The 27,277-nt window shown below is 42.9% G+C and overlaps 1 protein-coding gene across 1 annotated transcript in view; it reads left to right on the forward strand.

Moving 5' to 3' along the window:
* LOC104343251 (neural-cadherin) overlaps window positions 1-27,277 on the forward strand; it is a 60,576-nt gene that overhangs the window by 5,747 nt on the left and 27,552 nt on the right. The window contains exons 2-13 of the mRNA XM_086465798.1: window positions 10,670-10,864; window positions 11,333-11,558; window positions 12,828-13,032; window positions 13,442-13,553; window positions 17,258-17,507; window positions 18,442-18,584; window positions 19,309-19,481; window positions 19,826-19,994; window positions 21,222-21,392; window positions 24,908-25,080; window positions 25,208-25,375; window positions 26,299-26,548. Of these exons, the coding sequence (XP_086321924.1) occupies window positions 10,670-10,864; window positions 11,333-11,558; window positions 12,828-13,032; window positions 13,442-13,553; window positions 17,258-17,507; window positions 18,442-18,584; window positions 19,309-19,481; window positions 19,826-19,994; window positions 21,222-21,392; window positions 24,908-25,080; window positions 25,208-25,375; window positions 26,299-26,548 (2,235 nt within the window). The remainder of the gene's footprint in view (window positions 1-10,669; window positions 10,865-11,332; window positions 11,559-12,827; window positions 13,033-13,441; window positions 13,554-17,257; window positions 17,508-18,441; window positions 18,585-19,308; window positions 19,482-19,825; window positions 19,995-21,221; window positions 21,393-24,907; window positions 25,081-25,207; window positions 25,376-26,298; window positions 26,549-27,277) is intronic.

A 27,277-nucleotide genomic window follows, 5' to 3' on the forward strand; every position in this document is an offset into this window, starting at 1 on the left:
TGCTGCTCCAAACGCAGCTCTAAGCGCTGCTGTCCACCTTTACCAAAGGTGCATGTGCTGCTGGGTCTGAGGTGCATCTCTCACAGTTGCATCCAACGGTGTTAACACGAAATATTGCTCAACTTTTTTTGGCATCTTTTTGTACGTATAAATCACACTTTTGCTGTTCAAAAAATATTGTACTTTGCTGCTGACCGTAACTTTTTAGGCATTTGAAGAGAAGTTAATACACTCAAACTATGGTCACAGGAACAGCTCTTACTGCATAAAGCCTCAGCAAGCAACTTTTTATTTCAAAAACATTTGAACAAACCTCAGGGAGAAGAGACTTACTTATGTTAACGGGCAATGCTGATAAGTGCCTGTAGTTTTTCCACAGAAAGGTTGGGGCTGGAAGTGAGGTGATTCGTAACCACTGGAGCAATTGGATTCTACCACAGCTTCTCAGGAAGAGGATCTTTTATGCCCCACACAAACTACTTTAAACTTAACAAGTGCCAATTTACTGAGGAAGAGTAGGCGCTGTGTTGCGTGGGACAACAGGAAGGCAGAGCAGCGAATGGGAGCTTGTCCAGCTCCTCAAAGGATGTTGGCTTTCCTTAATGATGCTGCCCTTATTAAAAATGTTTAGGAATCTTCCCAGAACTTCTGGCTATACATTTGGAGCCTCTTTTTTTGTTGGAAGGCAAGAGACCTTCCAGGTAGTTTCACTTCAGTGACGTAAGTACAGTCTTAGAGTGTGCTGTACACACAAATGTCTATTTTGTCTGTATCGTTTCACCTGCTTTGTGAAATATTGACCGAAGAGCGGAAGATGAAGTTCTGAGGGATAGAAACAAACCCAAAGAACATGCCTTTCCTTCCTATCAACAGTAAAAGCTAAATGGTCTGCAAAGAGAAGCAACTTTTAATGCCAAGATTGCAGCTGTGTCTTACAGCACCTTCCTTCTTTAAAAAAAAGATGAAAACATCCCCCAAATGTCCTCTGTGCTGCTGACTCCTCATTTTCTTGTTCTTCATCTCATGTTCTTACTGTGACAACATGATCTGACTTCCCTGTCAACTGACATGCCTGCAAGTAATTATGGGTTGTGTAGTATTTAATAGTATCTTTTAATGGTGATCAGTAGGCTGTTAACATGGCAAGCTGTAGTGAAAAACTTGTTTTATGATGAATCCTGTCATCTGGTAGCTTTTGAGATCTTGTAAGTAATTGTACTTCCCACCTGCTCTGCGGTGCTGTAAAGGGTTCCTAATCCTCTTGGTTGCGTGGTAATAGGCAGCTGTTGGCAGATACAGTAGATTTAACGGTTGAGGCAATGATGCTACTTCTGTAATCACAGGTCTGACAGTGCTTCAGAGCCTTCCTCTGGAAACAAACAAAAAAGTTGAAACATTTTGAAAACTAGAGGATGACACCGCAGTCAAGCTTTAAAGGCTAGGGCAGGATCTTGCGGTAGCAGAAAAGATACAATGGATTTTGCAGTCCTGTTCCTGCACCTGCCTGAAGCTTTTCATGTGAGGTGTGGAAATCTGCCTGTGGAGATGTCTTTGCTGCCCAACAAATGCTATAGGTGTATCAGACATGCAGTGTGATGGAGATACCCGCTGTAGCTTTACATTCCCACAAAAAGTGAAAAATGGGCTGAAGATTTGTCTTTGCTGCTTGTGTGTGCAGTAGCAACTGCAATTGCCCTTTAGCTCTGATGGTCCCACTGGGTAAGTCTACAGGTAGTACTGAGGTAAGCAAGACCTTGCCTCCTAAAATTGGAGAGGTGGTGTATGAGTAGAAAACATTTCAAAGTGCTGGTGTATATTAAGAAACATGTCATGAAAATAATGTGAAGTGATCTCCTCAGGCTGGTCTGTCGAGCTTGCTGGTTGTGGTTAACCAAAGAGGGAAAATTGAAACCCACTGACATAGCTTTCGATGCGGCAAGCAGTACAGTCGCATAGCTGTTCTGTGGCTGTGGGCTGTTCATCCACAAGCTGATGTAGTGGTTTGAGGGCTTTCAAGGGAGTAGAGAGACCTATTTCTGTAACTAGGATAGTGAGGGTATTACTCTGCTTTCAAGACGTGTCCCTCTCCACTTAGTCCAACAGAGTCCAGCTGATATGCTAGTGTGTTACAAGGGGATGTGGGATATGATACCCCTGAGCATTGTATCCAAACCTTAGGAGTATTTTTGAGAAACCAAATCTGTTATTTAACAGAGACTTCACCCTCAGTAATCTCTTATCAGTGTTTGGGGTGGAGCTGACTCGTCATTTTCGTGACAGCAGACTGGCTGTACTAAAACTGCCCTGTACAACTTTTCTTAAGGGACCTGGAGAAAAGAAATTCAGTAAATTAAGGCTTTAGTTCTGGAGGGGTGACCTGAAGGTGCTGTGAGGGCTCCTCTTGCTGTGAGAGCTCCTCCTCACCCCAGTACTTCTCCTAGCAGGCATGACAGCACATGAGGTAGCCAAGGCAGATGCACGAGCATTGTAGGTGTTGCTGACTGGTCTGCTTGTTGAGACCAATCAAAATCTGCTTTCCCTTTTGCTTTCCCTCAGTGGGCACCCTTATTTGGGATCCTCATCTTCTGGCCAGGTGCAGAGTTTCATAAAGCTTGTAGAAGCAAACTGGCCACCAGATTCAAAAGCCGCTTGGGCAGGAGAGAGGGAGCACAGCAGACAGCACTCTGTGAATAGCACTTCTTTAGGCTAAAAGTGATGATGAACTCTGAAGATTAATTACCACTATAAAACATCTTGTTGAAAGTTTAAATGCTCTTAAGTAGATCATTCTTATGTATACTTTAGTTTTGGGGAAATTTCTGAAAGGCAAAAAAATACACATGGAAGAGTTTTCATGAGTTATGTCAATATGTTGTTGTTTTTTTTTTTTTCCGTTTCAGTACTTCAGTGTTTGTGTGATACTGTGTAGTGGATGAGGACTGGATTGCAGGTGCTTTCAGGACAGGGATGTTTTAGAGTTAGTTTATGAGGTATCTAACCAGTGACCCAGTCTTGCCTGATCTTCAGGTGGTACTGCAGTACGTGACTGACCATAACTTCAAAATAAAGACTGGAATGCTCAAAAGCAGCTTGAATTTTAAAAATACCTGTGGTCAGTCAAGGATAATGGTTAGAAACTGGGGCACCATTGTGTCTCACAACCATAGAGCATCTAGTTATGACAAAGGCCGATGAATGGGCATTTATGATTTGCGGGGCGGTTTATGCAAAACTGTCTTACAAAATCTGAGTGAGAAGAAGTGAATAGTGCTTGAAAGGAAAAACCAAAACAAAACCAAAAACCCAAGAAAAAACCAACCAAAACAAGGAGACATTTTCATCTAATATCGTGCCAGTATTAGATGACAGTAGGGGAAATTGGTTATCTGTAGCTTTTGAGGGCCATGAAAGATGCTTATCAGTGCTTCGGCCATCATGCCTGTGGTGTCAGTAACTCTGCTGGGGGATTTCACCCCATTTCTAGCCCTGTTGACTTGCACAGATGTAAGCGATGACAGCTGGGGGTTTTTCTCTGCTTCCCCAGAAGAGCAGAGCGCCTTGTCTCCCTGTCCTCTTCACTGGAGCCTCATCAAGGGGATGGGGCTGCTAGCTATGAAGGGACCTATGCATCATTATCAGTGGCTTATCTTTAAATCACTCTGTGTTGGGGAGGGGTGTGAAGTATAGTAGCCTTAACCTCTAAGGATTACAGTTTCCAATTAGCCTTGTGTTTTCTCTTATCTTCCCATTTGTTTTCCTTCCCTTGGTCCTTCCTGAGGCTCTTCAGATCTGTCGTACATTTGGGAGATTGGAGCTGTATGTTGTAACCCCTGGTGACTGTAACATTAAACATAAAAAAAAAAAAAAAAAAACCACAAAAAAACCCCACATTTATTGTGGCAAGCAGAGAGTCTGGTTTCTGCTATAGATCTCGGAAATAGGTGACGGTTCCTCCATCTTCATGCTGAAGTGCCATGTAAATGTGGAAGCACATTGTGTTGGCGGTGTTTATTGGGATGGCTGCTGCCTGCCATCATGTTTTGTGCAAGCTGCTGCCTGCAAAGCATCTTACCCTGCTGCCTCCGTACCTGCCCTGTCTGCAGGGGGCTCTGGAGCCTGAAGGCAACTTAAGCCTAAATAAATGAGTCCTTTTTTTTTTCTTCCTTTGCTTCTGCTGAACACACTGATCTTTTCGTAGTCTTCAGTATACCCGATTACATTGTAAAAAATTACTCTTGAAAACTGTAATTTATAAGGAAAATTGCAAATTTATAGAACAAGCATTTACAGGACTTCTAGGACAAGTTGTATTTAGATGTGTATATGTATCCACAAGATACTTTCTATCCCGAATATGATTTTGTATGATATTTGAGATAGAAGTTTATTAACTTACTCAGTGCATCAGGTGTTTTCTGTCAATTAGATTCTTTTTTTATTTGGGAAAATACAGGTCATTTGAAACTAACTTTATGTATTCTTCCTGAAGATGGCAAGGGTTTCTTAGACGTGACAGTAACCGTTTCTCAGGTGCAGATTTCCTGGTGAGGGTTCAATAGTGAACCAAAGTTCATGTTGTCTTGCCCTGCCACTGAGGGGTAACAGTGCGGCCCAACAACATGATGAGGGGCTGTGTGGGCATCCTGCCTTGATGTAATGAAACCTCCTATTTCAAGCTGGGTACTTCATAAATGTCTTCACATACCATGCTGTCTGTTTTGCATTCAAATGATTCATTTTGCCAGAAGGGATATAAGCAAAACAAAACCTACCCTTTTTTGTGCACATTTTTTACCGCTCATCTTCCAGTCCCATCTTCCCAACATCAGTCACATCAAAGCCACATCAGTCAGTGCAGCTCTAATCCTCATCCCAGGAAAAGAAAATTACTTCTATCACGTTTCCTTCATCCCTTCAGGGAGGAAAATAAATGATTAAAGGGACACGGAGTTGATACAGGCTTGCAAGAATGGCCCCTTGCAGTTTAAAAACCTTTTCCAGTTTTTCCTTTGCTTTCGTGCTCTTGTCCAAGACGGCACAGCTGTATCTGCTCTGATCTGCTGGAGTGCATTTAGCCCTCAAAACCAGAAAGTAAGCAGCTCTTCATTGCATAGATGGCCATGTGGTGAGTTCTCCCATCCTTGCACTTGCTACATCCTAACCCTTTTACTTTGGTTCCTCTTAGCTGGTGGTTGGTTGACATCTCTTTCATGCTGTCCATGACATGCCTTTCTTATATGTAAGCAAGAGGTAAAGCTGAAGCCTTAGGGATATGCTAGCATCTCCAGGAAAATCAGCCCCCCCTTAATATTCTCTTCTAGATTGATCATACCAAGATTCCTTTTCAAATGCGTGGTGCAGAGGCCAGGTGTTTTATCCTGCTGATAGTTTTGTTTCCCAGGTTATAGAGCCTGCTTTCCTGGTTATTTGCTACCTTTCAGTGCATGATTCATATTGACAAAATGGGTGAGCTGTAACATCACTGGGTGATGTTGCATTTTGATTTGATAGGATGCTGTGGTTGTGTCAGTGGAACAAAATAAAACACTATTGATTTCAGAGGCTTGATCTGTTAATGCCTTTTCAGTTATGACAGTTGAAAAAACAATGCATTGCTGGAAAAAAGCCCTACTTTATCAAGGCTGGTTTTGTTTCACTGACTTGTTTAAAGTCAATGCAATAATTTTCCATGGTGTTTGATTGCCATGCATCTATAACACCTTAAAATCCTTGAGTTTCTCACAGCTGGTGTGTGTGCAAAGGCGAGACAGCTACCAGAACAGAAATATCCGTACTGCTGGGTAGTGACAGCTCAAAGTGCTTCTTCTGAATGGCTTTTTCTGAGTGACAGGGCAGAATAGTGCTGTTGACTGGCCTGGGGTTAGTCTCTGGTGCATGTTCAACACTGTTTTTTTTCGAGCTTGGGAGTTGTTCCAGCTTAGACCTGACCTTTATAACAATCTTTTCCTCATAAGGTCATAGAATAGTTTAAGTTGGACAAGATCTTTAAGATCATCAAGTCCAACCATTAACCTCACACTGCCAGGTCCACCAATAAACTATGTCCCAAAGCACCATGTCTACAGTCTTTTAAATACCTCCAGGGGTAGTGACTCAACCACTTCCCTGGGCAGCCTGTTCCAGTGCTTGACAAATCTTTCAGTGAAGAATTTTTTCCTGGTATCCAATCTAAATCTTTGCTGGAGCAACTTAAGGCCCTATTGCTTGCCCTCCACTTGCCCTGTCACTTGTTACTTGGGAGAACAGATCGATACACCTCACTACTTCTATTCACTCCCTGCCGGAATTGCAGCTCTGATGTCTGTATGCAGATAACCTGGGCTGTTTTGTCGAGATGCTTGCAGGTTGCTTCAGTTTAAGTTTTGTTTACTTGAACAGAGAGAACAGCTCTGCTCCTGCAAGCCTTAAAAGCAGAAATAAATGCTGAGGGGCTGAAGGAATGAGCCAGGTCTCAGCTGCAGAAAGATGTTCCACCTGATATCTCAAGTTTATTACCACCTGCTGCTGTACCATGGCCCTCTGGGTTTGGCCTCATCCTGTGTTTTTCCTTTCATGTGTGATGCTGTCTGCTTCTGGAGTGGCATTCACTCTATCCCTCGCTTCTTACCTTTCAGTGAACAGTAAAGAAAAACACAAAGTCCAAAGAATGTTTATGCTAGAAATTCCCTCAGGCTGGGAATGAGTGACATGCTAACATGTAAGCTTCAGCAATCAATGAGATGCAAAAGCTGAAGGGCAAGGGGATTAAAGTGTGATGGAAAGGATTTAACAGTCTTGCTGGTACCATGCCCCTGCCTAGAGGCAGGCTTTGCTATAACAAAGTGATTGCTGGCAGATACTTGTCTAGTCATGTCTTAAAGATCTCCATGGTGGATGATCTCTTGCCTCTCCAGCTGCTTTTATTGAATTATCCCTGTAATTCAAAATTGCTGGGGGATTCCCTCCCCAACATCTAATGCACATATTTTCTTTGGGAAAGAAAATTAGTTACTTTTTGTTTTGTGGGGCAGGGAACACCTGACTGACTTCATACATCGGTCCTTTGGCATCTCATAGCCCTGTTAGCACGTCCCTTGCAGTCTCCTGCAAACCTCCAGGTCTTTCCACCTTTCCTGATAGGCCGTGTTTGCTGGTTGTATTCTTTTCTCTTCTCTGGACACTTGCCAGCTGGTCCACATCTTTCTTGAAATCCAGTCCCCAGCACTTTAGATCACTCAAACAGGTTTCCCAGGGAGGTTGTGGAGCCTCCCTCCTTGGAGATATTCAGAAGCCATGTCAACATGGTCCTGAGCAACCGGCTCTAGGTAGACCTGCTGGAGCAGGGTGGTTGGACCAGATGACATCCAGAGGTCCCTGCCAACCTCAGCCTTCCCATGAGTCTGTGATCTGAGGCTTTGCTAGTGTCACAATTTATCAAGGTTCAGTGAGGGCTGAATATAAGCCAGCAGTGTGCCCAGGTGACCAAGAAGGCCAACAGCATCCTGGCTTGTATCAGAAATAGTGTGGCCAGCAGGAGTAGGGAAGTGATCGTGCCCCTGAACTCAGCACTGGTGAGGCCACACCTCAAATACTGTGTGCAGTTTTGGGCCCCTTACTACAAGGACATTGAGGTGCTGGAGCGTGTCCAGAGAAGGGCAACGAAGCTGGTGAAGGGTCTGGAGAACAGGTCTGGTGAGGAGCGGCTGAGGGAACTGGGGTTGTTTAGTCTGGAGAAGAGGAAGCTGAGGGGAGACCTTATCGCTCTCTACAGCTGCCTGAAAGGAAGTTGTAGTGAGGTGGGGGTCAGTCTCTTCTCCCAAGTAACAAGTGATAGGACGAGAGGAAATGGCCTCAAGTTGCGCCAGGGCAGGTTTAGATTGGACATTAAGAAAAATTTCTTCACTGAAAGAGTTGTCAAGCACTGGAACAGGCTGCCCAGGGAAGTGGTGGAGTCACTGTCCCTGGAGGTATTTAAAAGATGTGTAGGCATGGCACCGAGGTGCATGGTTTAGTGGTGGACTTGGCAGAGCTAGGTTAATGGTTGGACTCAATGATCTTAAGGGTCTTTTCCAACCTAAATGATTCTATGATTTTATGAGTCTATTTAAATACACATTTCAGAGAAGGGGGATGTGAAGTTTTTGTGAAAGTCAAGAAAATTATCGTTAATTTGGACAACATGAATATTTGCCCTGCCATGGTGTCCTAAACTCAGTGAAATTTATTCACTTGTTTGTCTTTTTTAAAGCATAAAACTCTGGTTTAGGGCTGACATTTTGATGTGGTGGTGGTTTTTACAATTCTTACAGCAGGACTACGACTTCATTATTGACTGATATTTAACACTTGGATCACCTACATATGACAATATTAAGGAGTAAGCTGTATAATTATAATTCTTTGAAATCATTTTCTAGGTTTCACTAAATGGGAAAAATGCTCAACTAGATATTCATCTCTGCAAAAATTAGAGCTGCCTGAATTAGAAAAATGAATGAACAAAAGTATTTTTAAATGCCTCGTGTCTACAAGTTTTCATTCTGTTACTTGACCCTGTATAGTTGTGTTAATAAGACATGTGTTTCTCAGCCCTCCCTCCTTGCTATGGATAAAATACTGACCACTGCAGCTGCTCTTGTGAGCCACTAGCCTGTGCTGAGGGTTGTGCCTTGTGTTACGCTGAGCCATACGGAGAAAATAATTCTTCGAAGAATGTGTTTAACAAATATGCACATATGTGATGTTGGTACAGCAGAAAACCAGAAAACCGTGTAATCTAAGAATTTCCTCTAGCTAAAGAAACCGTGTCTTAAATTTTTTTCAATACTTTAAAAAACCCACACAACTTCAGTGAAGTCTTCGCTCCTGGGAATGATTACTTGTGGTAAATCTGTCCAGCATGTATTTTTACTGTGGGCTATGGCTGCTCGTAAATACAGGTCTTGTGTGTCAGCAGATGCCTCTATTTGTGGGCAGTCTTTTGTTTAGTATGGGATCCATGAGGTTTACAGTTAAAATTTGTTTCGAATTTCTATCTTACTACTTTCCTTTTGTGCTGGTTTTGTCTACATGCTGCTGTCCTCTTCCATCCTTTGTGGAATGTGGCCTTCCTGCAGGCAGAGATCAAGGGTTTCCTGTATGAGACATACGTACACCCGGGTGGGTGGGGTTTTTGATAGTGGTGTAGCCCTTAACAGACCTGCAACCTCAGTGCAGTTTGTTCAAGTATGCAATCATATTTTATTGGGCAGACAGCGTGCATTTCTCATATGTACTTTTCCACTTCCTCCCCTTTCTATGCTTAGTTTCTTTTTTTTTTTTTTTTTTAATTTGAACTTACTTTTTATATTCGCTAATATATTTATTTTGATTTGAAGTCAAATCTCAAGGCCACCTCTGGAACACAGATATGCTTAGGAAAATTTCTTCAAGAAGCTCATATGTACCTTTAGCATGTGTTAGCAAGTTGCTGTGAGTTCAAAAGGCTTGAATTTAGATCTCTCAAGAAGTACAAATACTGTGATTAAATCATTACAAATTCTTTGCAGTAGAAGTTTCCTTCTCTTTCTTCTCTGTGGACAGCCCTTTGGCATGTCTGGGGTTCACCCCTTTTCTTGGGCTGGCACTAGCAGTGGCACAGCCACCCTGGGAGCACATCTGGCATGATCTCAGGAGTTGTCCCACTGATGGTCAACCCTGATACCTGAGTGCCCTCAGGCCATGCTACCTGTCAGAGATCAGAGGGGATCTAGGTCAGACAGTGGTGTGGGTCCTTTCAGGCTGCTGCCAAGTCTGGCAGTCCAAAGTTGGGCAGGTGCAATCATCCGCACCCATTATTTTGGGTATTGGAAGTCACTCCTTAGCCACAAAAGCAGTACGGGTACAGTCAACGTATGTGCCATTTTTCTCCAGGGTTTCAGGTAGAGGTGCTTGCTGCCAACCCCAGATCTTCCATGCCCAGTAGAGAGCAATTTGTGCTGAGTTTCACCTGCCAATGCAGAGTGCTTTCTCTCTCCCTGGCACTGGGTGCCACTACTGGCTCACCTGCCCGTTCTCTTGCCTCTCCCTGCAGAAGCAAAGCCCAAGGCTTTGCCCTGGAGAGGTTCGATTTCAAAGCTGGTGTTTCATTCAGATACAACCAAATGGGATGCTGGGGGCAGAAAGGGAAGGCATGTCTGCCTTTCCTTGAATGTCCATTGGTCTAGGAAAACTAAACAAATCAGTGTTGGAGCGGGAAGAATTTTAGAGAGTTTTGGTTGCTTACCACTTCCACTGATTTTTAAGAGAAACTTTTTTAATAAGCCCAAAACCTGATTTAGTAAAACCGGCAACATTTATGCTAAATTTGTTGAAAATAAAAAGACCAAATTTCACTCAAGTCTGGATAAGTACACACTTAAAACTGTGTCATGGCAAGTGGTGTGACTGACATAGTATTTAATGTGCGTATCTAAAAGCTATTCTTGAAAGTATATTTAATTAGTTGTTAACTGTACTTAATGCACATTGAGCTGCCAAAGTTCATATCGGTACTGAATTTTTTGTGCGTGTGATAGGATGAATGTGATGGGCAATTCGGATGTTTACAGGTGCTAATGGATAAGACCTTAAAACTCCCCCAACTAAAGTTTGTGAACAAGCTGTCTAGAAATCTGTGCATCTTTTGCAGATAACGACTGGTACCTCTGCCACGTGACGCTTCTTGCCCCAGAAGAGGAACTTCTGTCCTGGGGTATGTACCCATACCCCTACCTGGCACGTGTCGATCCAGATGCCCGAAAAGGCGCTCTCATCTACCAGCTTGTCGTGTACTACAATAACAATGAAAACACCAGCGCTGGGATAACTTACACGCTCATTGCAGGTAGGTCTGTTCTGAAAAAAAAAAAAAAAAACAAACCAAAACGGTAAATTTCTGTTAGGTTGCAGATTTTCCATAACAATTTCCCATTTTATCATTTCATTGATAGCTTTTCCCTTGGGGAGTCCTTAAAGATACAGCAGGTACAGCAAGTAGAAGCTGGAGGTGCTTTAAGTAAAACAGTTATGTGGATGGTAATCTTTCTTGCTGCCACTTTCTTTGCTTCACTTCTATTTTGAAATTGATTGCAGCCTTACCGTTAGCTTAAGGCTCCATTTCTCGTCCGTTATTGTCTCTTACGCTGCATTGCATGTGTGAGTGAAAGATAAGGTGCACAACTTGAGAGGAAAAGAGAAGTGCATGCAAGGACATAGGTAGATGATTTAAGGATAGCTTACCTTAAAATAGTGAAGATGCAAACATTCTTGCTGTGGGGCATTTTTCGGACCAGCTTTGTGCATATATTGATAGGTGGTGAAGAGCGATTCCGCGTAGATAAGGATACTGGCATTATCATGACGACTGGCTTGCCTTTGACGTGGAACAAGGAGTACGTGGTTACTGTGGAAGCCACTGATGAGTACGGCAACAAAAGCCCTTACGCTTCCATTTCCATCCTGGCAGGCTCCCGACCTCCGCAGTTCACTAACATGTCCTACAGTGTGTTTGTCCCTGAAAACACTCCAGCAGGAGAAAAGTAAGTTGTACTTTGTTAGGTGAGCTCCCTCCCTGCAGACTGAGAGAAACTTCACAGAGCACAATAAAGTGAAATTATTGTGTTGTTGCTTCTCAGGGCTACGCATATGTGTTTGCCTATTACACAACAGTGTATTTTCTAAAAGAAATGATGCCTTTTCTGGTGTTTGAGAGTCTCCAGTGTGGCACATGGTGTAGTCTGTGATGCTGGAATTTTGCTGAAATTATTATTTCATGGATCTTGGGGTCTTATTGCATTGCATTGTGAATTAAAACAGCCAAACTCCTGGCTGTGATCTCCTGGAGCACTTCAGATATAAATGAGTGCTTGAAAAATATTGTCTTTTAATTAACCAGATTTGGAGTTGCTTGTATTTAAATTTTTAGAAAGGCAAGTTGTTGCCAGACTCTTGAGATAACAATGCCCATGTGCAAATAGATACAGCTAAGTCTCCAAGGGGCTCCACTCTTGCGTGAAGAGTAGCTAAGACAAGGCACAGTGGGGAGATGCTGCCGAGCTGGCTCTGGTTTTATTGTCACTGTTCAGCTGCTTGAGAGCAGCATGGGCACCAAGAAGCAAATGGAGCAGTGCCACAGGGCCTTTAAGGAGTAGGAAACCTCAAAAGCTGATGAAGTAGGAAAAATTGCTGGAGATGTGCTGTTTACTCCTTAAAAGAGACTGAATGAGGAGGAGGAGGGAAATTTGTCTCCTTTCCTGGAGCTTTCACTGAGATAGGCTTAAAGTGTATTGTCATGCTGGCCAGAGACTGGTGTGAGAGATGGAGCTTCAAAACATGAGCCACGGTGGGGAAGCAAACATTCATTTCATGTCCTGCCAAGGCAGACAGCAGGATCTGGAAAGGCTCTGTGCTTCGTGGGTTTCCCATCCACCTCTGAACCTGTTCCTTTTCTGAATACACAACTTCAAAGAAAGCCAAAAGTATAGTAGCTCAGGTATCTCTGTAACTGAAACTAAACCAGTAACTGCTGTCAAGTATTTGGAAGGATAAAATAGGGAAGAAAAAGGTGTTTTCATGTTAATGGGAGTTGAAATGGGTTGTTATCCCAGCCCTCCTATGTCAGGGGATCATTTTGGTGAGAAAAGAAAGGGTAGGTGGGCACAGGGATTTCCAGTCTGAATACAAAGCTGAGCCCAGCATTGACAGTGAGCAATTCACCTTTCCTCATCCTCATATTCTTCTTCTAGGTGCTCAGGAGACAACTTTTGTTGTTGTTTTGAAGCAAAGCATTATTCTCTCATTCTTTACAGAATAGCAGTTGTTGAGGCTGTTTCTTTCCAGAGCCAGCCTCTTTCATACACTCTGCTGACGAACCCCAGCGGGCTCTTCAGGGTGAGGCAGGAGAGCGGAGAGCTCAGCCTGACCCACCCCGTGGACTATGAGAGCGAGCACCACCTCTATCACCTCTTACTGAAAGCCATGGAAGTTGAGAGCACTCTTAGCAGCGTGACTGAGGTATGTGGATCACTTCACTTACTACCCACTGTCTGCAGTTCCTTTTCTGAATATACAGCTAACCTCGTTAGCGGGACCGGTTATGCATATGGATAGCCTAGAAAATTCCTGAAGGTGCTCAAGAGGTTATGGTAGAGGCAGAAAGCTGGGCTCTGAGCTGGGTTCAGATCTAGGCTCCGTGAAATACCTCTTGTTATTCCTCTTTGGCTTTGCCTCCCATCTGCTTGGAAGTGGAGGAGATAATACTTCTCCATGTTACAGAAGTAGTGTGAGAAAAAGTTTAGCGTCAGAGGTGTAAGGATGGACCAGCAGCAAAGGCACTGACTGCCCAGACGATGTCCAGAACAAGGTGCCCATTTTCCTAAGGGTAGAAACTAAAATCCACTCTCAGCATGTCCTTTTGTCTCAGGTCATGGTCCATATCACCGACGAAAATGACTGTTTTCCCGAATTCCAGCACTCCATTTACAGCAGAGACAACATTCCCGAAACCATTCCTGTTGGCACATCTCTACTGCAAGGTGAGGACCAGCCTGGTGCCTCTTGTTTCAGTCTTGCCATAGACCTGCTATTTTGTGTTACACGTTCATGTTCGTACCATGAGGAATCGCTGTCTCTTTCAAAGTGGGTACTGCTTTTGTGAGATGTAGATGGTGGCTTTCCTGGAGGTCTGTAGGTGGCTTTTAGGTACCCTGGAAGTAGAGTTGTGAGTGTCTTCAGGTGAGAACCACTGTGCTGTCCCCAAGGAGGGATCCTGTGGTACCCCAGGAGCAGTTAAGGCAGCTGACAAGCAGTGACTTAGTGGATTGCTGTAGCTTGTTTCCTTTAAAACTTATAGCTGTCTTTTAACTCAGCTTGGTCATTTTTTTTGTGTCCCAGAAGCCACTGCATCTAGTTTTTGTTTTCTTAATATGTTTTAAAAAAAAAAAAAAATTTTTTTTTCAATGGGTGGCTAGTTTTATCAAATAGGTATTAATGCTGTATAATTGACTTACAAGATATTAAAGGAGAAACCTTTGGAAAGCCTGTGAACTTTTATATTTATGGTTGTGGCTTACCACTCATCATTCCAAGTTTGTTGTGTTTAACGTGGCCACGTATCAATTGCACATAAACCCTGAGTGGACAGATGACATTTTTAGAGGCTAGGATAGGATCGTGTTTAAAGATCAGAGCTGTTGGAAATAATTTTAAGCCCCAAGTTCCAACCAAAACTTCAGGATCATTCTTGAAATACTATGGTTACACAAATAAGGAATGAACTTGGATGCTGCTGCACCTCTTGTCTCAGTCTTCGGAGTCCAACAGACAAGGAACAAAAGTCCATTCTCCAACCTGTTTTACTGGTGTCAGTTAAACGCTTTCAAAGATGTCTTGTGATCTGATGTTGTCTGTCGTGATGCGATAAACGCCACAGGTGTGTTCTGCCTAAAACTGGGAGAAGGCTTACAGGCTCGCTGCCAGTATTTAAACTGACAGTAGGGGCAGGTACTGGGGTAGTAATGGGAACACAGGCTGAGACCTTAAGGGGGTTATGAACTGTGTGAGAAATGGGTAAGTGCCAAGGCAAGACTTAGCAAAAATTTGCATGTGTAAGATGTGCCTATTGAAGACAACGATGTAAATTTCCTGCATTTGAAGCGTGTGGGTTACTGTGGTGATAAGAGGCTTAGCTTCCCTTGCATAGCCACATGCTGATAAGAGGGCTGCAGGGACTGCTTTCCCCAAACACTTACTAAGAGAGTTCAGAGCTTGCTTTAGCTTATTTTTTGGTTTAATGGCTCTTGGGAGGAAATAAATTGATTGGAATGATCAGCTCCTAAAATTCCAAAGCATGTGATTTTCCTTGATGAGATGAATGCTCTTCTCTCCAGGAGACTTGTAAAGCTGACCAAAAGTCACGCAGTTGAGGGGAAAAAATGTATGCCCCGTGTCCAAAGCAAGCAGAACAGCAGGACCACAAAGCTGTGCAATTGCATCCCATTTGATTGTCTTGCCGTACAGGATACATTTCGAGAGAAGGAGCCTTCTTAGAAAAGAAATGTGAGGCATAAGTACAGTGACAGTCAGTGAAAACAGGTGGGTGAACACTCACTTGGAGCTGAAGGGCTGAGCAGTGTTGGTAGTGGCTGCGAGGAAGCTCTATGTGCAGTCACTTGTAACCTGTGCTGGATGAGTACTGCGCCACTGACTCTAACTGCCAAAGCAAGTATCATCTCAGGGGAAAAAAAAAATGCAGCTCTTACCCGGGCTATAGTTCCTTGAGGGGTGGCATGTTGCAACCTCAGAATGTCCCACGAACAAAAATAAATGCAAGTTTGAGACAGCCTTTGACTTCTGTGGCTGACTGAGTTGCTATCGATGGCAGTCAAAAAGATAGTGCGATATGTACCATTTGTTAAAACTGTGGATGATGTAAATGTAGGTTTTAGTCATCAACCATTTTTATTTTCACACACTCGAAGTCTGGCTTGTAATCGTATTTGTAATGCTGATGCTATGCTAGCAGAATCAGTCTGTCTACTTAGTCATTACAGGCAGATTTATGCTCACTGCATGTGCTTTAAGATGTCTGGATGCAAACAAGCTATGATCTGAAAAGCATGGAGGGATGCTCTCAGCAGGGGTTAGCATACTCCTTCAACTGTACCACTGTGCCGGCAGAGCAAGGCTTAGAGTTGTAGCTGGCATCTTTGTGCTAGCGTGCTAGGCTTTGAGCTGGAGTTAGCTTGAACTGAGCTAGCTCAGAGCATGGGCAGAGCCAGAACCGACCTGCTTGTGGTTGCTGTGTGATTGTCTAAATATTTTGCAATGCAAATCAGTTTGCAGAATGAAATTAAATGGAAGAGGAATGGAATTCCCAGTTGCTATTGGGAAATAAAGCATGTTTTTGTCATGTACAAGTGAGCATAACATTCCCTATTTGCCAGAAGACAGCTGGAGAAAAAGAAGTATGATCATTAAGCACATAAAATATGTTTTTGTGAATGGTAATGACTCTGTAGATTAAATCAGATCTTTTCAAATCAAATGTTTTTCACTTTCTGCATGTCTTTCTAAAAAGAATAAACTACTAAATTTGATAGTTTTAAATCACTTTCATTTCAATCTTTCTTGCGTTTTTAATATATTTTGTCTTTCAGTACAGCAAGAGAGTGATTAACTCTAAGGTCCTTGCTTTTGTAGTCTGTAACACACCCAAACATTTATTCACAGCAGGATTTTAAGAGCTGTTAAGCAGAATGTTACAGCCACCCTAAATGTCCTTTTAAAACAACATGAGTAACTTTCCACAGGGAGAGGTGGTTGAGTTTTTTTGCAACTAAGTAGCACAGCGTTTCAGTGCACTTGGTGAAATCGTTCTCTTCCCCTTTCCTATTTTGAATTAATACTCTGGTAGTGATGAGTTGTTTCTTCATCTCATTTTTGGATGATGCTGTAGCTGTCTGCCAGGGTGTCTGCACTGCAATCACTGTTCCACTTCCAGAAGGCTGTGTGCTACTGCGATGGCTGCGTCTTCCTGGTAGAATAAGGAGTTTCTTTAATACCAGTGTGGGTATGAATTGAAGCCTCATTGTTTGGCTAGAAAAATGGCAGGGTAATTAGAGGTGAGCTGTTGCTCTTAAAAATCACTTTTGATACTACATTGTGAGCTCTAGCATTTTGTTCTGCTGATTTGCTTCTTCTGAGCAGATGGGACACACAACATACTGAATAAACACTTGCTGGGGGGAATGTTTAATCACTCTTTTACCTTGAAGCGCCAGGTAATTAAAAAGTACTTTAGCTATAACATAGCTGGGAGCTAATTAAATTTGAACGGCATCCCCAGAGAGAGTGAGGACACAGTTTATGACTGATAATGTTCTAGCAACATGCATATCGATTGTGCAGTAATTACCAGTGTTGACTGCTATTTGTACAAACCATGTTGTGGAGTATTGGGATCACGGCTCTCTTGCAAGCCTGCCTTACTGCGTTTACTCAGGCTGGGTTGGAGGAGGGGAACAGTTGTTTTGATTTTTTACTCCGAGCCTCCTGGTGAGTTCCCAGACTCTTACCACAAAAATAAGGCTTTTATGGATAAAACAGATTTAGGTGATGTCTGTCTTAAAAAAAAAAAAAAAAAAAAAAAAAAAAAAGTATCTGAAGTTGACTTGGTACGAGATAACATAACGAAACCTCTTCTGCAGCATGCTGTTCTGTTAAATGTGTTCTCTAATAGTGCTTGCAACAGACTGCGACTCTGGCTCCAACTCTGAGATCACTTACTTCATCCAGAGCACTGATTTTTCCATCACACGTCACGGGGTTATCAATTCGAACCAGAGGCTGAACTTTGAGCGAGCAAACCATATGTATGAATTTGTGGTGATAGCTGTCGATAAAGGACATCCCCCTCGGACAGGGACAGCGTCTGTGCGTATTCGAATGGCCAATGTGAATGACGAGGCCCCTGTCTTCTCCCAGTCCGTGTAAGCCAGCTTGAATGCCTGCTTTGCTTTTTACAGATGCTGTTCGTACGTGTAACCGTAATAACACTTGGCTAAACGGTCAGTTGTTGTTTTGTGCAGCTGTAAGTACCAGTGAAATTGAGGAGTAATTTGTATAAAGAAAGGCTTTAGGAGTTGGTCCTTCATTTCTAGATTGTATCAAAAAAAAAAAAAAAAATACACTAGTTGTGATACCAGCATATTGACTTTATATTTATAGAGAGAGAACAGAATAAATAAAAGACCTAACTATAGGGAATGATTTTGACTGTATTGACTTCTGGGTCTCAGTGGAATTATCCATGTAGAAATATATGACAGATAAAGATGGTAGCTAGCAAACATTAAAAAGTAATTTTATCATCAGCAGATTGTATTATAAGCTAATTTTATGAGGCCCTGTTTGTTTAAAATGCCTTCTTTCCTTTCCTGAATGAATACAATTTTTTTTGCATATGCTTAAAGTATGGATATGTTTTACATACAAAACATAAATACATTCATTTACAAAATCATATCCTAGTTTACATAATCTCTGTAGTATCTGATGCTTTCAATTAGTAGGTAGAGACATAAGAAACACTGCATGACAGATATTGTCCTGTTTCTCATCTTTAGGAGATAAGTGATCCTGGTTTGCAGTGTGATGTAGTATGGTGCATATTGATATCTTCCAAAAGATCCTTGGAAATTACATATGCCAAAAATGCAGGATTACAATCCGAAAATGCAGACCCTATGGCAAACAAAGATGCTTGAAGTCTCGTCTTAAACTGATTAAAGATTTCATGATTGCATGCCCAAAGCTTAAAATAAATTAGATTCATAGTGGATTTATAATCCTTGGCTGATGGTTAACATGGCGATGGTTATTCTGATACTGAATGTACTGCTGTTGCTCCTTTTTGTCCATCAGTTACAGAACTTTCCTTTCAGAAGATGCTGGTCCCAGCACTTTAGTGGCTACTGTTCGGGCAAAGGACCCTGATGGAGATGGGCTGCTATATCTGATTACGGGAGGCAATGAGGAGGGCAATTTTGAAATGGATAGTCAGAAAGGTAAGGAAGGAGGAGGATTTAGAGCACTGTTATTTACTGTCTAGTGTGTATGGACTCCTCTTCACCTGTGTGTCAAAAAAAACCGTAAGAAAGCACCATATTTATATGTCACAGTTGAGACGGACAAAGTGACAAGACACAAATCTTTTTGAAAGCCTGGTAGTACAATAGCCTTTATTGCCTGTTCATTTATATTCTCTTTCCCCTTAGCTTTCGCAGATGTGTCTCATTCTAATTGGTTCAGAATTGTTATACAATCTTATCATTTGTTATTTGCACAGTTCATTATAACTCATCTCTTCTGCCAAAAGGACATGTACGCCTGTCTTGTAGTCGACACTTTCTCAGGACTTGCTTATCTTGCAGCTGCAACTCTTGTCTGTTCTCTCACGAGTAGATCAGAATCCTCTCAAGGTCAAAGTCGTCCTGTTCAGGGGCCTCAGTCCAGCTAAGATCCCCCACATTTATATAATCTGCAAATGGGGGTGCTTTGTATAAATGAGAATTAGCTCTTTGATGTGATGGTTGTTCTCCAAATATCAACAAAAATTTGGTGTCCTGGTCCCAGAACTGTGCGGCTTGAGATGACTGAATCCTATGCTTTGCAACCAAATTACAAACTAAACCACCAATACAGCAGCAGAGAAATGTGATGCTCACTTGATTTTGTTTGTTTGTTTACATGGTAAATAAATAAAATTACACTTTATGCTTCCAAATTTAGGTATCATTAAACTCCGTAGAAACCCACCACCCAACCTGAAAGGGCCACAGTACACACTGAACATCACTGCGATAGATGACAATGCCTCGGGGGGACCTACCCCTCTCAGCAGTTTTGCTGAGGTTATTGTAGGAGTTAACGACATTAATAACAACAAGCCTGTCTTCAGAGAGGTAAGATGTCTTTCTGCAGACATTCTTTTCCCAACCATAATTGGAGTTATAGAATGTTCTTGGCTACTGATGATTGACGGTGGGCTGAAGGGACTGTGTGTGCAAAGCAGAATGAATCTGTAAGAGAGCACTCAGCCAAATTTTTTCATACTTAAACTATAAAGTCTTCATTCTCCTTTTTTCGTTCCTCTCCCTTAGAGCTTGATTTCTTTGTGAGTATAAGTAATAGAAGTGATTTTCTTCTGAGTTCTTCTCAGACGTGCTGGAAAAAATATTGACATTGTGCAGCAAATTCATGTGGCTCTGTGTAATATGTAGCATTGGATGTTTGGATGTATTTTTAGTGCGCTTACTACAGTGACAGCACCTGGGTCCTGGAGAACCAGCCTCCAGGCACATATGTGCTACAGGTAGAAGCCTACGATGCAGACCTCGGCGTTAATGGGGAGGTGAAGTATGGGCTCATGCACCGAGACGGAGCTTCCCTAAGCTTCAGCATTGACCCAGACACAGGTCAGTTGCTTTCATGTTACTGAGATAAAATGAAAATGGAGTTGTATTGTAATGAGAATGCCACTGTATGGGTGTGTCCAACTGGGCTCATGCTTTAACAGTGTAACTGCAGGGTTAGCTGTGACAGCTTGTGGACTAAACACTGAAAAAAATTCAGAGTATGTGGATAGCCATGCACATAATTAAGATGATGGTGGTTTAAATGACACATTAAGTAGGGCAACAAACCCCAGTTATATAGGAAGGCAGAAAGCTATTCTGTATCAGTTATCTTCCTGTTGGATCAAGTGTAGCTATAAAAATGCAGAGCAGAAGGTGTGACTCTTTAACAGCTTGAGTTTGTTCTTCCTTTCAGCGTGGCCACAGCATGGCACAAATAGGAGGTCCAGTGCAGTGTGTGTAGAGGCAAAACCCTCATACCAGAACAGGGCAGTGGCAGACAGTCTTGATGTATTTCAAGTGAAGGAGTTATAAAAGTTGATGTTTCTGTAGTCAAAACAGTAAAATGTGATATTTGCGTGTTCAGGACTGCGCAGGAGACTGGAAGGACCAACAACAGAGCAGCGGAGTCCTGGCCCCTACTGTAGTAGAGACATGAGTCTGGAAGTGGCCTCCAGAGGCCAGTTTAACAGCTCTCAAACAGAAGAAAAGATCTGAGACAGGGAGAGACCTGGTTGGTGGAGAGGAAAAGCTGTATACTGGGAGAAAGTTGTTCAATTTATTAACTGAGCTATGTGATTCTACCCTATTTTAATCTGTTGAATGAAGCAGCCTCCAGCTCCCGTAGTAGAGATGACTTTGGTCACATCACTTGTGCCTTCTGTGGTGTGACTCTTCCCCAGAGTAACAATGAGCCATCTTTGAAATACTCAGTTACTTGGACTATCACTGGAGTAAACCTGAGAGATGCCTCTCAATGAGGAGAAGAAAGTCCTGTGCTCCATGAGGAGTGAGATAATAAGGTACTCAGACTGAAGCTCCTTACCAGGGCAGCAGGAGAGAAAGCTGTTGACCCCTGGCAGTATGTGGCATGTGAGGAGAGGAGAGACAGGGGAATTGGAGTCAGTCCTGTCCAAGACATGTATTGCAGAGTTGGTGTGGGTTAAACTTGACGGTTACGCTGCATGCAGTCAGACCTTCCTCTAGTGTGGGAGATAGGCTGGTACCTTTCTGCAAACTCAGTCCCAAGGCCATGATGCACAGAACAGGAGGTGTCTGTGTTCCCAGGAGTCGTCACAACCACCCAGAGTTTTGACCGGGAGCAGCAGAGGGAGTATACACTGTCTGTCACTGCCACCGACCAGGCCCAGGAACCGCTGATCGGCGTGTGTCAGATCACCATCCTTATTGCTGACGTCAATGACAACGATCCCAAGTTTGAGAACAGTCGCTATCAGTGTGAGTGTTTCTTAACTACCTGTGCAGTACTGCAACATGAACCTGTTTAGTAGTTCCTTATAACAGTGGTCAGGTTTTTAGGTGACCAGTCTTCCTTTGCTGCCAGCTAAGCCAGTTACTACTTAATCCCTCGTCAGTGGAAATATGCAGAGTTAATCAATGTCCTCTATTCATTGCAATGCGCTAAAAACATTGACAGTCTTCGCTCCTACAGATCAAGCAGATCTGATCCCTTCCCTTTGCAGCATTTCACTGCCTAGTTTTTCTGCACACTGAATTTTTATTTAGTGTCCTAAAACACAACATGACATCCTAGCTGAGAACTCATCAGCCCTGACTAGAAGAGCAATTGTCATCTGTGTATCTTTGACACAGAACCTCTGTTTGAATAGGCTGGAGTGGTATTTATCTCTTGTCAAACAGCCCAAAATCCTTGGCTTCTAGCCTACAATTGGCCATGAGCCCTGATGCCTTCTGTAACTGTGCTGCTGAGATAGGCTTTCTTGTTTGCCCTGGTGCCATTCCCTTTTTCATCCCCATGTGACGTGGTTTTCATCTGTCCATTTAATTTTACTTGATGCTCCTCCAGTAAAATTCTGCATTTCAGTACACTTGGACCCTCTGCACTTGATGCCACCCACAAGTCACAAGTGTACTCCCTGGTTGCTGGACTAGAACAGGCCCTTCCTTGCATAATTGCCTGAAAATGGTTGATGATGCATGTGACAACAACTCCATTTTGGAGATGTTTTGCCACTTCTATGGAAACGTCATGTAGGACAAAGCAGTGACCAATACCTTTTTAAACTGAAGATGGCTCGTAAGTCATCTTTAGCATCACAGGGGCCAGCGCTTTAGCAGGATACAAAAAGAGTTTGGATGCTTGCATGGTAGGATTTTAACAAAGAGAATTGTCCTGGTAGGAAATAGTCTAAATATACATCCACGCTTCTGAATTACTCACAAGGACAGAAAGAAAATTGTATTGCACCTTTTAGAGCATCTTACAGTGACTAACTCCGAGTGCCAAATTGGTTAAAATGTGCAGATTGGGAATAGCCATTTGTTCGTTCCTACCAGCAGTTTCTGCAAACCTGGCCAAAGCAGTGCTGAGAAGTCAGGTGGGAGTGATCTCACTGGAGAGAAATATTTTCGGACAGAGTCCTTGAGGTAAAAGTAATGCTGGCGCAAAGATGAACCTATGAACCTTTCTACTCTACTTTCAAACATGTCCTTCTGGTAAAACTGCCTGAGATTATTTTTTACAAAGGTAGTGAAGCTGAGAGGTTGCATTTGATAATTATGGTGACTTCAGCACTTCTGAAGAATGGGCAGATTTTCTTCTTTTTTTCATGAACATGGAGAACCAGCAAAGGTCCTGAAGCAAAGGCAGTCCTTTGAGATGGGGAAGCAGCAGATAATGAGGTCGCTTTATGCATAGCACTTTTCCAGCGTCTATACATAAGTAATCAATGTTTGCACGTCATAGAATTAAAAATAGCTTCTCTAATAAGATCAAATGCTGTTAGTCATATGTTTCTATTCTTCCTGGAAACTTCTGGTTCTTTATTGCTCTGCACTAGGATGTTGGTCAAATCCGTAATTTAAGCCACGCATCTTATCATCTGCCTGCAAAACAGACATGAAAGAACTCTATGCAGTAGGGATGGTATAGTAAGTGTTAGAGTTATGCCAACAGCAAGCAGAAGTACATGAAATAAGAAAGTATGGCCCTTCCAAGTAATTTTGTATTTTTTTTCTTACAATGCAATTTAACAGGATTTGACTGTAAAGGCATAAATTCAAACACACAAAAGGATATTTTTACAGTGTTTCTTAGCAATAAATTCCATTTTCATTAATCTATTTTAGTGGCAGTAAATCTCTTCTGAGAGCAGCTTTGGCTGTTAGTGACATACCAGGGACATGAATCCTAGGCCTATTAAATGTGCTGGTGGACAAGGAAAGCTAATTAAAGCTCAAATTTGTGTTCGCAGAGCAAACAGTTGTGGCAGTTCAAGGTTTTACTGCACCGCTGCCACAGACTGCAGATATTAAAGAAGAAAACCAAAAGAGAAAACACAGCCACTCCACTTTATACATAATATGCAAATCTGGTTGTCCCACCTCAAAAAAGCTAAAGGAGACAGATACAAGGGAGATCAAAGATATGAAACAGTTTCTGAACAAGAAGTGATTAACTAGACTGACTGCGTTGTCTAAACCTAACTGCGACAGCCTTCCTGCTCCCAGGGCTGTTTCAATAGACTGAGCTGCTGGAGCCTTAGTGCATGGAAATGGCTCAAAAACCCAATGGGGCGAGCACGCACAGCTACTTGAAAGAGGAATTCAGGCTGGATGGTTGAGGATGGAGGGAAGAGCAGGAGCAAAGTCAGATCAGAGCAATCTAAAGACAGGGGTGTGGAGGAGAGGCAGCTGGCAGGGATGCAATAGCTTTATATAAAATTATGCCTTGCAGAGAGGAGGGGAGTAGGAAATGACCGCTCATGATTTCTCATAATTTTGTTGGTGTCCCTGCCAGGAATCAGGCTTTAGGAAGACAAAATTAATTACTTTTCTGTGCAATGGGTACTTCAGCTGTGCGACTCTGCCACCAGATTTTTAGATGATGATTATAAAAGCAAGTTCAAAGAAGGATTTTTCTGTCTAGGACTATGGACACAAACATGTAGCCTCTGTCTCAGGTGGATTGCTGGGAACAAGGGAGTGAGACCTAAGGATAGGGGGATGTATAAAATGCTCATTGCACCCTTGCCCTGGGCAGCTTCTCCAAAACACTGGGGTGTTGGAGGGATCTTCACTATGACCCGAGTGTTCCAGCTTTGTGATTACCCTGCCTCCCACTGGCAATGCTGCTGCTGCCACCGCTTGCATTCGGGTTTAATTCCATTCACACAGAATTCCTTTTGGTGCCAAGCTGCTTTTATCAGCAGCTGAGCCCAGCAGCCTGGGCTGTGATCTGAAGCGGTGGGTGGGCAGCTGCGGGGTTTGCCAGCGCTGCCGTGCAGAGGCATGACTGCTGGCCGCGGCGTGGTCAGTAAGCCTGCTTCACCAGCAGCTCGCTTAACCCAGCGTGTCAGGGGAAAGGGAAGGGGAAGCTAAAAGAGGACTGTAGACACTCTGTTAGTGATAATACTTTATAACCTGCCTCATTACAGAAACATTTAATCTCACATGAAGAGTTTTTTGGGTTTTTTTTTTTTCAGGTTTAGACTAGATATAAGGAAGAAGTTCTTCACCCTGAGGGTGGTGAGACACTGGAACAGGTTGCCTGAGGAAGCTGTAGATGCTCCATCCCTGGAAGTGTTCAAGACCACATTAGATGGAGCCTTAAGCAACCTGGTCTAGTGGGAGGTGTCCCTGCCATGGCAGGGAGGGGTGGAACTAGATGGTCTTTGAGGTTCCTTCCAACCCAGACCATTCTATGATTTCTGTTACACACAGCCTGATAAATCAGAGCAAGACCTGCTGACAATACCTTTGTCTTTTCAAAGACTTCCTTAGGGAAGACACTCCGTTGGGGACGAGTTTCCTCCGTGTTACAGCTCATGACAGCGACCAAGGTGTGAATGCTGCTGTCACATACTCAATGTTAGAGCACCAACTGGAGTACTTCCAGATCAACCCCAGCACAGGCTGGGTATACGTGAACCTCCTGCTATCCCAGGTAATGAGACTCTCTGCTTGGAACAGAGCAACCTCCAACCCCTCACAGCCATTGCAGAGGGTTAATTGCAATCTCCTGGTCTGTACAAAATGGTTTGCAAATATCCTCGATCATCTTCATTTCATAGACAACACGCATTAGTCGCTATATTGTAGCGAGAGATGGCGGGAACAGAAGCAGCACCGTGGAGCTGACGGTCACTGTCACTAATGCGCTCAGCCAGCCGCCCCGGTGGGAGCAAAGCAGATACTGGGTAACCATCCCCGAAAACACCATTCGTGACACCAAGATAGTGGTATGTTAAAAATGCGATCACTTCCCTCCCTCTTATTTCGACTCTTCCTCTGTTGTGCTCTGTCTCCACGTTAAGAGTGCATGGATGCCCACTCTGCAGCCTTACTGCACTGTGCTGTTTCCTTATCAGCCCTCACAGCTGTGTACCCCGTTAGTGTTTGTCAGGAGTACCTGTTGCAGAATAGGCCGGTATTTCAGCTGGCAGCAGTATTCCCAGTGACTTCTTACACCAACAGCCCTCAAGGTGTGCTCCCGTGGGCAGTGGCTTTTAATGAGAAGCAAGACCCATGCCCTGCCTGTGTGAGAAATCCTTGAGTGTTCGCACCAAGGGCCAGCTCCTCACTCCTCCATCCTCAGTGGACTGTGCTGCCTGCCTGTATCTTTCCTACAGCTTTTCCCAGTTTAGCACTACAGCATGGAATGGGCTCTTCTAACCCAAACCAATTTCTTTTTAACCTGTACAGACTTACTCTTCAAGGATAATCTTTTCCGTAAATTGCCAGATAATTCCTGCCTTCCTCCTCCTGCGTGTAATATCCAAACACTTGCAAACAATTTAGGTTTTGTCTGTATCTTGGCTGGTAAAATGTACAACTCAGTGGAGAAACGGTCTCCTTTTGGATTGCTTTTGTTTTTGGAAGGAGGAGGGAGAAGGGATTTACTTTAGCCGGTGATGCAGTTCTTGCTTGGCACATTTACAGGCCAGTAAATTTACTGTTGAATAAAGACCTGCATCAAACCTAAATGTTGTAAAGTTAAAATCATCTCTGTAAACTGTTTCTTTTTTGCCCATTATCCAGGTCATACAGGCATGTATGTTTTTGGAGAATGTACATGCATGTATGTTCTTGACATCAAACTGAACATTTAATGCTTGCAACCCCATGCTTCCTGAACTTACATGGTGGCTCTTTTCTTCTTCAGACCATCAAAGCCACATCCCCTCTTGGTGATCCCAGAGTTACATATAATCTGGAGGAGGGTCAAGTTCCAGAGACTAACATGCCAGTCCGTTTCTATCTGAAGCCAAACAGAGCTGATGGATCTGCTTCTCTTCTAGTCGCTGAACCACTTGACTTTGAGACAACCAAGTTTTTCACCCTGACAGTCCGGGCACAAAATGTAGCGATGACTCCTTTAGCTTCCTTTACCACTGTTTGTGTGAATGTAACAGGTAAGCTTTGCTGCTGTAAGAACAGCTCATTCAGAACAATATTCTTGTTATTTCTAGTGTAACACCACAAATTAAGGTAACATCCATGCAATGCCAAGCCACCCAAGAATGCTTTGTATGTTTCTATACTGTAAAAGGAAGTCGTGCAGTCATTAAAAAGCTGTATTTGAGACAACTTCTAAGTACAGCTATCAAATGTGGAAATGTGATACTGCAAAAATGGGCTGTCTGAATGTACATGCAACGCTAGTCCCAGCTTTTATAAATGTAATTGGAAAGATTTTCTTTTGATAGGAGGAGAAATCTAGTAAATGTCCCCAAGCTATAGAAAGGAGATGTGTATTACTGGAAATATTCTGTGCTACAGAAAGAGAAACAGCCCAGCTAGGTTGGGTTTGTGTTTGATAGCTGTTTAGGGGTTTTTGTTATATTCAGAATTTTCTATTGAACAGTGAGATTAAAACTCTAGAAATAAAAATGCAAGGGTGCAAAATACAACAGGTGCAATTTTCAAAAATTTGATCCAACCCTCTTATAGTAGGTTCTTTTTATAAGGCTCCACTCCTGTAGATCCACATTAAACCATAAATAAATGAATAAATGAAGTCTCCACCAAAAACATTTGTCTCGCTCTCACTCTCCACCATGGAAATGAGAGACCTAAGTGGTAATTTGAATGGGAATCCAACTTCCCTGCTTCACTTTATCACAGCATTGTCCTGTCTTCCA

This window comes from Leptosomus discolor, chromosome 5 (genome assembly GCF_034619465.1).
Source record: "Leptosomus discolor isolate bLepDis1 chromosome 5, bLepDis1.hap2, whole genome shotgun sequence".
NCBI lineage: Eukaryota > Metazoa > Chordata > Aves > Leptosomiformes > Leptosomidae > Leptosomus > Leptosomus discolor.